Source organism: Nerophis lumbriciformis, linkage group LG18 (assembly GCF_033978685.3).
Source record: "Nerophis lumbriciformis linkage group LG18, RoL_Nlum_v2.1, whole genome shotgun sequence".
NCBI classification, from domain to species: domain Eukaryota; kingdom Metazoa; phylum Chordata; class Actinopteri; order Syngnathiformes; family Syngnathidae; genus Nerophis; species Nerophis lumbriciformis.
In genome coordinates, this window is record NC_084565.2 from 37,826,319 (window position 1) to 37,843,748 (window position 17,430).

Here is a 17,430-nt window from a genome sequence, read left to right on the forward strand (position 1 = left end):
GGTGACAACGATAGTGTTGACATGAAACTGATTCCATGACAGATATGTATTGTGTGCTTTTTGTGTTTTTCTCTCTCTTTCTTTTCTTTTTCTTTTAAATTTGACTGCCTTTTTTACATCAAAACTAGCCTTCTGGCTAATTCTGGCTTTTTTTTAAACCATGTATAGTCATGTGTTTTATGAAATTGCATTGTCCCCTTTGAAATAAACTATCTTAATATTAATCTTAATCTTCATCCAGAGTCCACAAGGAGGCGTGGTCAACACCCAAATACTGGCAGAGCACATGGCTGCCATCCCCGCTGCCGTTTCCATGGCGACCGCGTCTGAAAGCACTCAGGATGTGAATGAAGTGGTGAGAAGAAAGAAAAAAAAAAGTCTCTCTCTTTCTCGTTCGCCCTTTGTTGTGGTAAACAAGCGTCAGTGGACCCTCCGATGTGCGTACACTCACACACGTACTCTTAAATGGGATGGTTGGTGGGTTGCATAATGCCGGGGTACGCGGGTAAGGGGGGGGGGAGTGATGTGGTTTGTCCAGTGCCAGTCAAGCAAACACTCCAATGTTAACTGTTTCTATTCACCGTCTGATGGACTGCTAAAAAGATACTTTTGGTTCCTGAAGGCCTCGTCGTACCGTATAGTGGTTGGCTTCTGATGGAGCTAGCTCCTATCTTCACTCCCACTTTCATTTGCAAACCGAGCTCGCCGCTAATGTTAGCGTGTCCTCACTCCATGGTTTCACCTGCCCAGAAAAAGAAAAAAAAAAGGTCATATGTGTGGAGGAGAATATGCTGGTTCTGGATGAGTCCTCCAAACTTACACAAGAGGAACGGCGCCATCAGAGGAGGGGGCGGGGTCTCTTTGAGGCTCCCACACAGTCATGACAAAGGGGGTCCATTGAGTCAGTTGTGCATGTCTAATGAGCAGTGTTGAATGCAAAGAGTACCCTCAGGGGCCCCCCCAACACCATCAACCCCCCTCCCACAAGAATATCTTTCAGCTCCAAAGTGACAACTTATAGAGCAGATTTTAGAAATAAAATTTAGTTGAAAGAACACCAAAAAATCCCATAATGCTAATTGGATTAATAAATATTCAATTAAACCTTGAAATATAAAATACACAACTCCACCTTTAACGGCTAACATGACACCACCCGTCACAATTGACGTGACGCCATGATTGACAGGACTCCGCCTATGACGACAATGACTCTTACTATGACGACAACATGACTCCACCCATCACGACTGACATGACTTTGCATTATTTGCATTATTGACATGACAACATGACTCCACCTAAAACAATTAACATGACTCCACCTACCACAACTGACATGACTTTGCATATAACTATTGACATGACAACATGACTCCACCTGTAACGATTGACATGACTCATCACTACTGACATGACAACAACATGGCTCCACCTGTAACGATTAACATGACTCCACCCATTACTAACATGACCCCATCCATCACGACTGACATGACAACAACATGACTCCATCTATCACGACTGACATGACAACAACATGACTCCAACTATCACGACTGACATGACAACAACATGACTCCACCCATCACGACTGACATGACAACGCCATGGCTCCCCATGACAACAACATGACTCCATCCATCACGACTGACATGGCAACAACATGACTCCACCCATCACGACTGACATGGCAACAACATGACTCCATCCATCACGACTGACATGGCAACAACATGACTCCACCCATCACGACTGACATGGCAACAACATGACTCCATCCATCACGACTGACATGACATCAACATGATTCCACCCATCACGACTGACATGACAACAACATGACTCCATCTATCACGACTGACATGACAACAACATGACTCCAACTATCACGACTGACATGACAACAACATGACTCCATCCATCACGACTGACATGACATGACAACAACATGACTCCACCAATCACGACTGACATGGCAACAACATGACTCCACCCATCACGACTGACATGACATGGCAACAACATGACTCCACCCATCACGACTGACATGACAACGCCATGGCTCCCCATGACAACAACATGACTCCATCCATCACGACTGACATGACATGGCAACAACATGACTCCACCCATCACGACTGACATGGCAACAACATGACTCCACCAATCACGACTGACATGGCAACAACATGACTCCACCCATCACGACTGACATGGCAACACCATGGCTCCCCATGACAACAACATGACTCCATTTATCACGACTGACATAATTTAGCTAAATAATAATTTAGCTTCGTAATTTAGCTCTATAATTTAGCTTCATTATTTAGCTCCATAATTTAGCTACATAATTTAGCTCCGTAATTTAGCTCTATAATTTAGCTCCATAATTTAGCTCTGTAATTTAGCTACATAATTTAGCTCCATAATTTAGCTCCACAATTTAGCTCTGTAATTTAACAACATGATTTAGCTTCGTAATTTAGCTCCATAATTTAGCTCCGTAATTTAGCTCCGTAATTTAGCTCCATAATTTAGCTCCGTAATTTAGCTACATAATTTAGCTCCATAATTTATCTCCATAATTTAGCTCTGTAATTTAGCTGCATAATTTAGCTACATAATTTAGCTCCATAATTTAGCTACATAATTTAGCTACATAATTTAGCTCCGTAATTTAGCTCCGTAATTTAGCTACATAATTTAGCTACATAATTTAGCTACATAATTTAGCTACATAATTTAGCTCCTTAATTTAGCTCCATAATTTAGCTCTATAATTTAGCTCCACAATTTAGCTCTGTAATTTAACTACATAATTGAGCTTCGTAATTTAGCTCCATAAATTAGTGCCGTAATTTAGCTACATAATTTAGCTCCGTTTATTTAGCTCCGTTTATTTAGCTCCGTTTATTTAGCTCCATAATTTAGCTCCATAATGTAGCTTCATTATTTAGCTCCGTAATTTAGCTACATAATTTAGCTCTGAAAATTAGCTCCGTAATTTAGCTACATAATTTAGCTACATAATTTAGCTCTGTAATTTAGCTCTATAATTTAGCTACATAATGTAGCTCCGTAATTTAGCTACATAATTTAGCTCCATAATTTAGCTGCGTAATTTAGCTGCGTAATTTAGCTGCATAATTTAGCTCCGTAATTTAGCTACATAATTTAGCTACATAATTTAGCTACATAATTTAGCTCCCTAATTTAGCTACATAATTTAGCTACGTAATTTAGCTCTGTAATTTAGCTACACAATTTAGCTCTGTAATTTAGCTACATAATTTAGCTACATAATTTAGCTTCGTAATTTAGCTCCATAATTTAGCTCCGTAATTTAGCGACGTTTATTTTGCTCCATAATTTAGCTACATAATTTAGCTTCATTATTTAGCTACATAATTTAGCTCCGTTTATTTAGCTCCATAATTTAGCTCCATAATTTAACTACATAATTTAGCTTCATTATTTAGCTACATAATTTAGCTCTGTTTATTTGGCTCCATAATTTAGCTAAATAATTTAGCTACATAATTTAGTTCTGTAAATTAGCTCCATAATTTAGCTCTATAATTTAGCTCCGTTAATTTAGCTCCGTAAATAAAATAATTAAACTTATGTAGTGTAAAATATTGCAATCTTTTATTTGATATTAATACAGTTTAAAAGTACCGAAACGACCGTAACACCAAGACAAGACCTTAACGACTGTGCTTTTATTTTGATAAACCTTAACCTGGTTCTGTGGTTCCCTCCGCTCGTTGCCACGGTGACGCTCAGCTATGTGGACCCGGAGGAAAGACCCCTTTGTTACCCACAATAGCCCTCAGCCCCCCCACCCTCTTGTCACTGTCAGCAGCAAACAGAGCATGCAGGTCACATGACCAACAGCGGCCTAGCTTAGCACGACTGTTAGCATATAGCTCAGTGGTTAGCGCCCATGCCCTGCCTGACAGTCGGAGGTCAGAGGTCGTGGCCCACAGGACGGTGCAGGTGCACAAACACTTTTTTTTGTTGTCATGTTTTCGGAACAATATGAAGTCGTTTTTCATGTCAAATAAAGTGTAGAAAAAGAAGAATGAAGGTTTTCAACTGATGAAACATCTTCATCTTCATCTTCTCCTCCTCCTCGCCAGAGCGTGTGCGCGCCGCGCGCCTGCTCAGCCGCGTGCGCGCATGCGCGTGCGCGTGCTGGTGAAGCGGTGGCAGGCTGCGTGTTGTTTCTCTGCGGACTCCAAGGTAAAACAAAAACAACTTTTTTTTACACCTAAATCCTTTCCAAAGCAACATTTCACGTGGAACTCGTGCACTTTTGCGTCCTTTTTGCTCGACCATCGGCTCTTTTGCGACATTTATATCGCTACAAAACTCGTCTTAAATGAACAATCAATTTAAAATGACTCGACTTTTGTCCTCTTTAAACTATTCACTTCTTATTTCGCCATAAAACAATGTTTTTGTCAGCTTTGAATGATAAACTATTAGTTTGTTAAGTTGATGTCACACAATCCTCGACATTAATTAGAGTTCAAGTTCAGGGGCCTCTGAAAAAAAAAAAAAAAGTTGCGTGACTTTCACCGTAAACTTTGCTGTTTAGGAAAAAATTCATCGTGGGAGAAACTTTGCACTGTAAATTCCACAACAAAACTTATTTATCACGATATATCAGCATTCATTTAGTTCTACAAGTATTTTTATTTTTCGAGTCAAATATCACATAATATTCATGTAGTTCTAATAGTTAAAGTATGAGGGGTGATTGCAATATCAATTATTTTCATAATTTTTCATAATAAAACTGTATTAAATGTTTTATTAGTTATATATGGTGGGGGATTGCATTTTCCCCCCATAATTTTTAATTAAATTGTAAAAATGTGTTAAAGGTTTTATTATAGTATGGAGGGTGGTTGAAATACTGTTTATTTTCATCATTTTTAACTGAATAAAAACATATATTAATTGTATTAGTTAAAGTATGGTGGGTGGTTGTAATATTGTTTATTTTCATAATTTCTAATTGAATAATAAAACTAATGTTTTATTAGTTATATATGGTGAGAGATTGCATTTTTTTTTCATAATTTGTAATTTAATAATAAAAACGTGTTAAAAGTTTTATTAGTTATAGTATGGTGGGTGGTTGAAATATATATAAAAAAAATTAACTGAATAAAAACATATTAATTGTATTAGTTAAAGTATGAGGGGTGATTGTAATATTGTTTATTTTCATAATTTCTAATTGAATATTAAAACTGTGTTAAATGTTTTATTGGTTATTTTTGGTGAGTGATTGCATTTTTTATCCCATAATTTGTAATTTAATAATAAAAACGTGTTAAAGGTTTTATTAGTTATAGTATGGTGGGTGGTTGAAATATATATAAAAAAAATTAACTGAATAAAAACATATTAATTGTATTAGTTAAAGTATGAGGGGTGATTGTAATATTGTTTATTTTCATAATTTCTAATTGAATAATAAAACTGTATTAAATGTTTTATTGGTTATTTTTGGTGAGTGATTGCATATTTTATCCCATAATTTTTAATTAAATAATAAAAACGTGTTAAAGGTTTTATTAGTTATAGTATGGTGGGTGGTTGAAATATATATACTTTTTTTTTTTAACTGAATAAAAACATATTAATTGTATTAGTTAAAGTATGAGGGGTGATTGTAATATTGTTTATTTTCATAATTTCGAATTGAATAATAAAACTGTATTAAATGTTTTATTAGTTTTTGTTTTTTTTCATAATTTTTAATTAAATAATAAAAACGTGTTGAATGTTTTATTAGGTATAGTATGGTGGCTGGTTGAAATATTGTTTATTTTCATAATTTTAACTGAATAAAAACATATATTGTATTAGTAATATTGATTGTAATATTGTTTATTTTCATAATTTCGAAATTGAATAATAAAACTATATTAAATGTTTTATTAGTTATATATGGTGGGGGGATTGCATTTTTTCCCCATAATTTTTAATTTAATAATACAAATGTGTTAAAGGTTTTATTAGTTATAGTATGGTGGGTGGTTGAAATATTGTTTATTTTCATCATTTTTAACAGAATAAAAACATATATTAATTGTATTAGTTAAAGTATGGGGGGTGATTGCAATATCATTTATTTTTATAATTTCTAATTGAATAATAAAACGGTATTAAATGTTTTATTAGTTATATATGGTGGGGGGATTGCATTTTTTTCCCCATAATTTTTAATTTAATAATACAAATGTGTTAAAGGTTTTATTAGTTATAGTATGGTGGGTGGTTGAAATATTGTTTATTTTTTTAATAATTTTTAACTGAATAAAAACATATATTTATTGTATTAGTTAAAGTATGAGGGGTGATTGTAATATCATTTATTTTCATAATTTCTAATTGAATAATACAACTGTATTAAATGTTTTATTAGTTATATATGGTGGGGGATTATATTTTTCCCCCTAATTTTTTATTAAATAATAAAAATGTGATAAAGGTTTTATTAGTTATAGTATGGTGGCTGGTTGAAATATTGTTTATTTTCATCATTTTGAACTGAATAATAAAAATGTATTCATTTTGAAATATTGTGGCTTGTGCAGCCCTTTGAGACACTTGTGATTAAGGGCTACATAAATAAACTTTGATTGATTTGATGGATGGATTTTCATCATTTTTAACTGAATAGAAAACATATATGAATTGATTTAGTGAAAGTATGGTGGGTGATTGAAATAGTCTTTATTTTCATAATTGTTATTGAACAATACAAATATGTGTGGCTTTGTGTATGGCCGTATGAATAAAACATTATTTTAGCACTTAAGACCAACAACTTGCAGGACAATATTTAATTAGATAAAATCATATGATTTTAGGAAATTACTTATGTCAATAAATTTAGACTTTTAGAGTTCATAATTGCAAATGTTTGGATCTCCCGCAGCATATATAAAATATATTCATTATTATTACCACTCAAATAACTCTATAACATAAAGGACTTTACAAAATATTTATTGTGCCAATAATATCTTGAAATCATCTCAATATTGCTTATGATGACTACTTACTGTATGTCCTGCAACACTTTGCACTACTTGACAACATGAACACACACATAATAACATTTTGGACTTGGACTTGACAAACAGGAGGCCTAAACGTCAACATTCACCTCAGCGACTGTTCTAATCTAATTGTTATTTTCTTGTGTTAATAATAATGTCTTCACTCAACCCTGCTAAATGGATCTTGTCACAGTGGGTGTGATCGGTCAGCTCATTAGCATATTCATGAGCTCATTAGCATGGCCATTTGTGAACCATTGTGGGAGGAACTCTTCTGCGCGCAATTCACTGCAGGTGTTATTTATAATGAGAAGAGTGCGTAGAAGATTGTGTAGAAGAGTGCGTAGAAGAGTGCGTAGAACATTGTGTAGAAAAGTATGTAGAAGAGCGCATAAAATTGTGCTTAGAAGACTGCGTAATAGAAGAGTGCATAAAAGTGTGTAAGAAGAGTGCATGAAAGTGTGCTTAGAAGAGTGCATAAAAGTGTGCAAAGAAGAGTGCATAAAAGTGTGCATACAAGTCTGCGTTAAAAAGTGCATACAAGTGTGCCTAAAAGTGTGCATAGAAGAGTGCATAAAAGTGTGTGTAGAAGAGTGCATAAAAGTGTGCAAAGAAGAGTGCATAAAAGTGTACATAGAAGAGTACATAAAAGTGTGCGTAGAATAGTGCATACAAATGTGTGTGGAGAGTGCGTAGAATAATGCATAGAAGAGTGCATAAAAGTGTGCATAAAAGTGTGCATACAAGTCTGCGTAGAAGAGTGCATACAAGTGTGCATAAAAGTGTGCGTAGAAGAGTGCATAAAAGTGTGTGTAGAAGAGTGCATAAAAGTGTGCAAAGAAGAGTGCATAAAAGTGTACATAGAAGAGTACATAAAAGTGTGAGTAGAATAGTGCATACAAATGTGTGTGGAGAGTGCGTAGAATAATGCATAGAAGGGTGCATAAAAGTGTGCTTATAAGACTGCGTAGAAGAGTGCATAAACATGTGTGTAGGAGAGTGCAAAAAAGTGTGCGTAGAAGAGTGCATAAAAGTGTGTAAGAAGAGTGCATAAAAGTGTGCGTAGAAGAGTGCATACGTGTGCATAGAAGAGTGCATAAAAGTGTGCCTAGAAGAGTGCATACAAGTGTGCGTAGAAGAGTGCATAAAAGTGTGCGTAGAAGAGTACATAAAAGTGTATGTAGAAGAGTGCATAAAAGTGTGCGTAGAAGAGTGCATAAAAGTGTGCGTAGAAGAGTACATAAGAGTGTGTGTAGAAGAGTGCATAAAAGTGTGTGTTGAAGAGTGCATAAAAGTGTGTGTTGAAGAGTGCATAAAAGTGTGCAAAGAAGAATCCATACAAGTGTGCATTAAAGTGTACGTAGAAGAGTGCATAAAAGTGTGTGTGGAGAGTGCGTAGAATAGTGCGTGGAAGAGTGCATAAAAGTGTGCTTAGAAGACTGCGTAGAAGAATGCATAAACGTGTGCGTAGAAGAGTGCAAAAAAGTGCGCGTAAAAGAGTGCATACAAGTGTGCATAAAAGTGTGTAAGAAGAATGCATAAAAGTGTGCATAGAAGAGTGCATAAAAGTGTGCGTAGAAGAATGCATACAAGTGTGCGTAGAAGAGTGCATAAAAGTGTGCATAGAAGAGTACATCAAAGTGTGCATAGAAGAGTGCATAAAAGTGTGCGAAGAAGAGTGCATAAAAGTATACGTAGAAGAGTGCATACAAGTGTGCGTAGAAGAGTGCATGAAAATGTGTGTAGAGTGCGTAGAATAGTGCATAAAAGTGTGCGTGGAAGAGTGCATAAAAGTGTGTGTGGAGAGTGCGTAGAATAGTGCGTGGAAGAGTGCATAAAAGTGTGCTTAGAAGACTGCGTAGAAGAATGCATAAACGTGTGCGTAGAAGAGTGCAAAAAAGTGCGCGTAAAAGAGTGCATACAAGTGTGCATAAAAGTGTGTAAGAAGAATGCATAAAAGTGTGCATAGAAGAGTGCATAAAAGTGTGCGTAGAAGAATGCATACAAGTGTGCATAGAAGAGTGCATAAAAGTGTGCATAGAAGAGTACATCAAAGTGTGCATAGAAGAGTGCATAAAAGTGTGCATAAAAGTGTGCGAAGAAGAGTGCATAAAAGTATACGTAGAAGAGTGCATACAAGTGTGCGTAGAAGAGTGCATGAAAATGTGTGTAGAGTGCGTAGAATAGTGCATAAAAGTGTGCGTGGAAGAGTGCATAAAAGTGTGTGTGGAGAGTGCGTAGAATAGTGCATGGAAGAGTGCATAAAAGTGTGCTTAGAAGACTGCGTAGAAGAATGCATAAACGTGTGCGTAGAAGAGTGCAAAAAAGTGCGCGTAAAAGAGTGCATACAAGTGTGCATAAAAGTGTGTAAGAAGAATGCATAAAAGTGTGCATAGAAGAGTGCATAAAAGTGTGCGTAGAAGAATGCATACAAGTGTGCGTAGAAGAGTGCATGAAAGTGTGCATAGATGAGTACATCAAAGTGTGCATAGAAGAGTGCATAAAAGTGTGCATAAAAGTGTGCGAAGAAGAGTGCATAAAAGTATACGTAGAAGAGTGCATACAAGTGTGCGTAGAAGAGTGCATGAAAATGTGTGTAGAGTGCGTAGAATAGTGCATAAAAGTGTGCGTGGAAGAGTGCAAAAATGTGCATACAAGTGTGCGTAGAAGAGTACATCAAAGTGTGCATAGAGGAGTGCATAAAAGTGTGCATAGAAGAGTGCATAAAAGTGTGCGAAGAAGAGTGCATACAAGTATACGTAGAAGGGTGCATACAAGTGTGCGTACAAGAGTGCATAAAAATGTGTGTAGAGTGCGTAGAAGAGTGTATAAAAGTGTGCGTGGAATAGTGCAAAAAATGTGCATACAAGTGTGCATACAAGTGTGCGTAGAAGAGTGCATAAAAGTGTGCGTGGAAGACTCTGCGCTCGCTAGTATAAAGGGACCAATCAGAGCGAGTGTTCAAGGACCCATGTGACGTGTGTTTTTTGCAAAGATATACAGTAGTTAGTTTCACTTCTAAGTGTGTCGGATGTTAGTTTCACTCCTAAGTGTGTCGGATGTTAGTTTCACTTCTAAGTGTGTCGGATGTTAGTTTCACTTCTAAGTGTGTCGGATGTTAGTTTCACTTCTAAGTGTGTCGGATGTTTGTTTCACTTCTAAGTGTGTCGGATGTTACTAAGTGTGTCGGATGTTGGTTTCACTCCTAAGTGTGTCGGATGTTAGTTTCACTTCTAAGTGTGTCGGATGTTAGTTTCACTTCTAAGTGTGTCAGATGTTAGTTTCACTCCTAAGTGTGTCGGATGTTAGTTTCACTCCTAAGTGTGTCAGATGTTAGTTTCACTTCTCAGTGTGTCAGATGTTAGTTTCACTCCTAAGTGTGTCGGATGTTAGTTTCACTTCTAAGCGTGTCAGGTGTTAGTTTGACTTCTAAGTGTGTCGGATGTTACTAAGTGTGTCGGATGTTAGTTTCACTCCTAAGTGTGTCAGATGTTAGTTTCACTTCTAAGTGTGTCGGATGTTAGTTTCATTTCTAAGTGTGTCGGATGTGAGTTTCACTCCTAAGTGTGTCGGATGTTAGTTTCACTTCTAAGTGTGTCGGATGTTACTAAGTGTGTCGGATGTTAGTTTCACTTCTAAGTGTGTCGGATGTTAGTTTCATTTCTAAGTGTGTCGGATGTTACTAAGTGTGTCGGATGTTAGTTTCACTTCTAAGTGTCGGATGTAACTAAGTGGGTCGGATGTTAGTTTCACTTTTAAGTGTGTCGGATGTTAGTTTCACTTCTAAGTGTGTCAGATGTTAGTTTCGCTTCTAAGTGTCGGATGTAACTAAGTGTGTCGGATGTTAGTTTCACTTCTAAGTGTGTCGGATGTTAGTTTCACTTGTAAGTGTGTCGGATGTTAGTTTCACTTCTAAGTGTGTCGGATGTTACTAAGTGTGTCGGATGTTATTTTCACTTCTAAGTGTGTCGGATGTTACTAAGTGTGTCGGATGTTAGTTTCACTTCTAAGTGCGTCGGATGTTACTATGTGTGTCGGATGTTAGTTTCACTTCTAAGTGTGTCGGATATTAGTTTCACTTCTAAGTGTGTCGGATGTTGGTTTCACTTCTAATTGTGTCGGATGTTACTAAGTGTGTCGGATGTTAGTTTCACTTCTAAGTGCGTCGGATGTTACTATGTGTGTCGGATGTTAGTTTCACTTCTAAGTGTGTCGGATATTAGTTTCACTTCTAAGTGTGTCGGATGTTACTAAGTGTGTCGGATGTTAGTTTCACTTCTAAGTGTGTTGGATGTTAGTTTCACTTCCAAGTGTGTCGGATGTTAGTTTCACTTCTAAGTGCGTCGGATGTTACTATGTGTGTCGGATGTTAGTTTCACTTCTAAGTGTGTCGGATGTTACTAAGTGTGTCGGATGTTAGTTTCACTTCTAAGTGTGTCGGATGTTACTAAGTGTGTCGGATGTTATTTTCACTTCTAAGTGTGTCGGATGTTACTAAGTGTGTCGGATGTTAGTTTCACTTCTAATTGTGTCGGATGTTACTAAGTGTGTCGGATGTTAGTTTCACTTCTAAGTGCGTCGGATGTTACTATGTGTGTCGGATGTTAGTTTCACTTCTAAGTGTGTCGGATATTAGTTTCACTTCTAAGTGTGTCGGATGTTACTAAGTGTGTCGGATGTTAGTTTCACTTCTAAGTGTGTTGGATGTTAGTTTCACTTCTAAGTGTGTCGGATGTTAGTTTCACTTCTAAGTGCGTCGGATGTTACTATGTGTGTCGGATGTTAGTTTCACTTCTAAGTGTGTCGGATATTAGTTTCACTTCTAAGTGTGTCGGATGTTAGTTTCACTTCTAAGTGTGTCGGATGTTAGTTTCACTTCTAAGTGTGTTGGATGTTAGTTTCACTTCTAAGTGTGTCGGATGTTAGTTTCACTTCTAAGTGCGTCGGATGTTACTATGTGTGTCGGATGTTAGTTTCACTTCTAAGTGTGTCGGATATTAGTTTCACTTCTAAGTGTGTCGGATGTTACTAAGTGTGTCGGATGTTAGTTTCACTTCTAAGTGTGCCGGATGCTTCCACAGATGTCGGCGTGTCCCGCCGCTCCCCCCGCTGGCAGGCGGGCGCCATGACGCACTGAAGGCGAGCTCGCGCCCTCAGAGTTGTCAGCCTGGGCCATGGCTGACCCCGCCCACTCGGACCTCATCGCCAGGCACTACAACTACACGGGAAAGTTCCGCAAGTCGGACGGGGGCTCGGGCCTGAAGGCCGACTCGGTGGTCTTCATCGTGGTTTGCTGCCTGATCGTGCTGGAGAACCTGCTGGTCCTGGCCACCATCTGGAGGACCAAGAAGTTCCACAAGCCCATGTACTACTTCATCGGGAACCTGGCGCTGTCCGACCTGCTGGCGGGCGTGGTCTACACGGCCAACATCCTGCTGTCGGGCGCCAACACGTACAAGCTGACGCCCACGCAGTGGTTCCTGCGCGAGGGCTCCATGTTCGTGGCGCTGGCGGCGTCCGTCTTCAGCCTGCTGGCCATCGCCGTGGAGCGCCACCTGACCATGCTGAAGATGAAGCTGCACAACAGCGGCAGCGCCAGCCGCGTCTTCCCGCTCATCAGCGCCGTGTGGATGGTGGCGGCGCTCCTGGGCGGCCTGCCGCTGATGGGCTGGAACTGCATCGGGCAGCTGAGCCGCTGCTCCACCGTGCTGCCGCTCTACCACAAGACCTACATCCTCTTCTGCACCACCGTCTTCAGCGTCATCCTCATGGCCATCGTGGCGCTCTACGCCCGCATCTACGCGCTGGTGCGCGCTCGCAGCCGCCAGCTGGTCTTCCGCAAGGCGCCCAACGGCGGCAAGAGCTCGGAGAAGTCCATGGCGCTGCTCCGGACCGTCATGGTGGTGCTGAGCTGCTTCATCGCCTGCTGGGCGCCGCTCTTCGTCCTGCTGCTGCTGGACGCCGCCTGCCACACGCTCCACTGCTCCATCCTCTACAAGGCCGAGTGGTTCCTGGCGCTCGCCGTCCTCAACTCCGCCACCAACCCGCTCATCTACACGCTGACCAGCAACGAGATGCGCCGCGCCTTCCTCAAGACGCTGCTCTGCGGCTCCGCCCGCGTCCGCGCCGCCGTCAGCTACGTCGGGGCGGAGTTCAGCCGCAGCAAGTCGGATAACTCCTCCCACCCCAACAAGGAGGAGGTGGAGTACACCCGGAGGGGGGCGAGGGCGGCCGAGGTCGCCTCTTCCTCGTCCTAGAAGTCGCACCCGCTCGTTTGAACGCCTCACCTCGCCGCCGGTTTCACCTGCAAACGTCCCCGAGGAAAACCTCGGTCACGTGACCCCGGCAGGTGAGTCCACAGCTCGGCTGCGCCCTTCCGCCTTTTTGACGTACTGTACTTCTCCGTGTTTACGCCTCGCTGAAAACTCCCAGCGTGGCATCGTCCTCGCCAATCCACTATTCTATCGATTTTCATTCCCGGTCTTCGTGTCAGCTCCGAAGTCACTCGGGATTTGTACAGCGCCCAACTTTCCTACTTCCTGTCTGCTTGTCCGTAGTGATGGCGTTTGCATGTCGCCATGGTAACCGTCAATAAATTGTCAGTGTTTAACCTTCCTAGCGTTTAATAAAGACACATTAAGTAGAAGTCGGCCTGAGAAGCTTTTTTTTTTCCCCCCACTCCTTCGCACGTCACCCGCGTCCTTCCGGCACCTCAAGACCGTCTTTTTTTATAGTCCGCTATCAAAACTTCATCATTCTCTTTATGGTCTCGCTTACTGGATAACTTTTATAGGTAACGACCAAAGTCCGTCTGTACGAACCGATTCAAACCATTTTTTTGTCCAGTTGCAGACTCTGCACCGGCTCAAGCCCTCGGCGGGGAAACAAGCAGTCAACCACTCAGAGCGACCTACTTGTTTCACGTTTTGAGTCACGCACCTGCTTTCACTAATCATGTCCGTAGTATTTAAGTTCATTCATTTTCTGTTGTTCGTCCTGACGACACACCACATTTATGCTCTGTCCATTGTTTCATGTCCATGTTCACGCTGCTCCTTTTTTGTCCATGCCAAGTAAGTTTTCTTTATTCAAGCCATAGTTTGCAAGTTTTGTTTAATTGTTCATAGTTTATTCTCCGCCACTGTGCGCGCCTTTTGTTTGATCCTTTTTTTTGTATTTATAGTTAATAAATAAATCATGTACCTTAATTCCCGTCTCGCCCGTGCCAACTTTCCGTTGCATCCCGGAAAAGCAAACTCCCAAGATCAAGTCCTGACATTAAATAAGCAAATTAAAAAGAGCAATCTCCTTAGCGCTTACTTGCCAACCCTCCCGAATTTTCCGGGAGACTCCCGAAATTCAGCGCCTCTCCCGAAAAACTCCCGGGACAAATATTCTCCCGAAAATCTCCCGATTTTCAGCCGGAGCTGGAAGCCACGCCCCCTCCAGCTCCATGCGGACCTGAGTGAGGACAGCCTTTTTTCATGACGGGAGGACAACAGGGTGACAAGAACTAAATCATCCAGACTAGAGATACATTGTATTATTATGTTTATTTTACCTAAAAATAAATATATTTATTAATTAAAAAAAAAATTAAAACAAAACAAAATTAATTGTATTTTTATTTGTATTTTTTCGTGACTCCTTATTACATCCAGCCATAGAATTATACATTAAAATAAACATATTTCAAATAATTGATTTTAAATTATCATAATAATTCATTTAAAATGACCATATTTAATTATTAAAATAATTGCTTGTTTATCAACAACTTTAGCATTTTATTCATTACATTTTACTTCCATGTATTGTTACAAGTTTTCATTCCAACAGGGCAAGAAAAAGACACTCGAAAGTAGAGTAAGGCTCCACTTTTCTTAATGCTAATTTATATAAAAGACATGCTACCGCTTAGCATTAGCCATTTTACATGGCGATTTCTACGCCTCAAAATAATAATAATATTAATAATGCGTTTTATTTGGTATAGCGCTTTTCAGAGTACTCAAAGATGCTTTACAGGATAAAAAAAATGTAAATATAAAACAGTTCAAAGTAATACTATAAAATACAGGAAATATAAAAGCAGTACATTGTAAAATACATAATATGCATTTGGTATTTAAACCTACAACCTGTCAAGACGTGGACTATGGTGTGTTTGTTTTCCCGAGATGCAAGTAAAGCTGGACTGGTCATGGCGTGAAGGTAAATACATATTTATTTATAACACTCAAAGGAACAAAAAGCGCGCTTAAGGCGGAAGTACAAACTTGACTAACGAAGCAAAAAGACTTGCACGTGGGCAAAAAACTGTGAACAATTAAACAAAAACACTAACTGTGGCATTAATAGAAAAAACTTACTTGGACAAGGCATGAAGTGCGCAGAGGTAGACAGAGTGTGACAGGGGTATGAATGCGGGATGTCACCAGGAAGACAAACTGAAAACAATGAACTTAAATACTACAGACGTGATTAACGAAAACAGGTGCGTGACTCAAAACGTGAAACAGGTGCGTGACGTGACGTGACAGGTGAAAACTAATGGGGTGCTATGGTGACAAACAAGAGTGCACAATGAGTCCAAACGTGAAACAAATGGGTAATCATGGAAACAAGACAAGGGAGTGAAAAGCCAGAAACTAAAGAGTCCAATAACTAAACAAAACATGACTAAAACAAAACATGATTACACAGACATGACACAACCAAGATGTAATTTGCAATCAAATAGCTGGTGTGTAATAAATAAATTATAGCACTTACAGTATAAACACGTTTTAGGACTCAACCAAAAAAAAGACCACTTTATGGTTAAGACATTACACTGTTGCCTACACACTACTGCCATCTAAAGTCTTGGAATTGCAACTGCGTGCAAAGTCTACTATATGTTATGATACAGTACAGTACTTGCAAATGAGATGAATATGTAACAAAACATGATAACTGGACAGGGCACACAAGATAGAATTTGAAACAATGAACATGTATCAACACTTTTGACAATTGGTACTGTTGAGTATTAGTACGGATTCCCAGGTGCCGGGAAATGGGACCGCATCGATTCAAGAGTGCTAGGTATCTCCAAATCTGGTCATGAATAAGTACACTATTTACAGTATGAACACTTTGTAGGACTCAACAACAACAAAAGACTGGTACATTGTACTTAATGGCAAAGACTACTTCTTGGCAACACACTGTAGCCCCTAGTCGTCCATGGAGAGAGTATGGACTACTCGGTTTGGGAGTTGGTCCCAAACATGGCGCCCTGTCACCAATCATTTAGGAGATTGTCTGGCCATACTCTCTCTGATTGGTCAAAAACCCCTCCCGAAGCAACAGGGCGCCATGTTTGCTACCAACTCTGAAACCGAGTTGTCCATACTCTCTCTATACACGACTCTGCTGTAGTCCAAAGCTGTGTATAGAGACAGTATGGCCAAATAATTGTCAAAATTGGTAGCAAACATGGCGCCCTGTCGTCACGTGAGGGGCTAATGACCTAACGATTAAGAGATCCTCTGGGCATACGGTTTCTGATTGGTCAAAAACCCCTCAGGTGACAACCGGGCGCCATGTTTGCTACCAATCCTGAAATTGAGTTGGCCATACTCTCTCTATACACGACTCTGCTGTAGCCCAAAGCCATATGGCCAAATAATTGTCAAAATTGGTAGCAAACATGGCGCCCTGTCGTCACGTGAGGAGCTTTTGACCAATACTGGTAGCAAATATGGCGCCCTGTCGTCACGTGAGGGGCTAATGACCTAACGATTAGGAGATCCTCTGGCCATACGCTCTCTGATTGGTCAAAAAACCCTCACGTGACAACCGGGCGCCATGTTTGCTACCAATCCTGAAACCGAGTTGGCCAAAGTCTTTCTATACACGACTCTGCTGTAGCCCAAAGCCATATGGCCAAATAATTGTCAAAATTGGTAGCAAACATGGCGCCCTGTCGTCACGTGAGGAGCTTTTGACCAATACTGGTAGCAAACATGGCGCCCTGTCGTCTCGTGAGGGGCTATTGACCTAACGATTAGGAGATCCTCTGGCCATACGCTCTCTGATTGGTCAAAAACCCCTCACGTGACAACCGGGCGCCATGTTTGCTACCAACTCAGAAACCGAGTTGGCCATACTCTCTCTATACACGACTCTGCTGTAGCCTTTACACTACTGCCATCTAGCGTCCTGGAATTGCACCTGCATGCAAATTCTACTACACCTACTACACTACCACCTCAGAAAAACACCATAATGACCAACATTCAAATACAGTAGCGTAGTACGCCTAAGCGTCCATTAAAAACAAAGCAGAGGT

At 39.9% G+C, this 17,430-nt stretch overlaps 1 protein-coding gene across 1 annotated transcript; it reads left to right on the top strand.

Annotated features, from left to right (window-relative positions):
- The first annotated feature begins 4,153 nt into the window (after positions 1-4,153).
- Positions 4,154-13,737, top strand: s1pr1 (sphingosine-1-phosphate receptor 1). The gene is made up of 2 exons (XM_061978618.2): positions 4,154-4,251; positions 12,173-13,737. The coding sequence occupies exon 2, from the start codon at positions 12,266-12,268 to the stop codon at positions 13,346-13,348; it is 1,083 nt and encodes a 360-aa protein (XP_061834602.1). The 5' UTR covers positions 4,154-4,251; positions 12,173-12,265; the 3' UTR covers positions 13,349-13,737.
- The last annotated feature ends 3,693 nt before the right edge of the window (positions 13,738-17,430 follow it).

Excerpts from the sequence above, each read along its gene's own strand:
- s1pr1 (XM_061978618.2), top strand. The coding sequence starts at position 12,266 with ATGGCTGACCCCGCCCACTCGGACCTCATCGCCAGGCACTACAACTAC.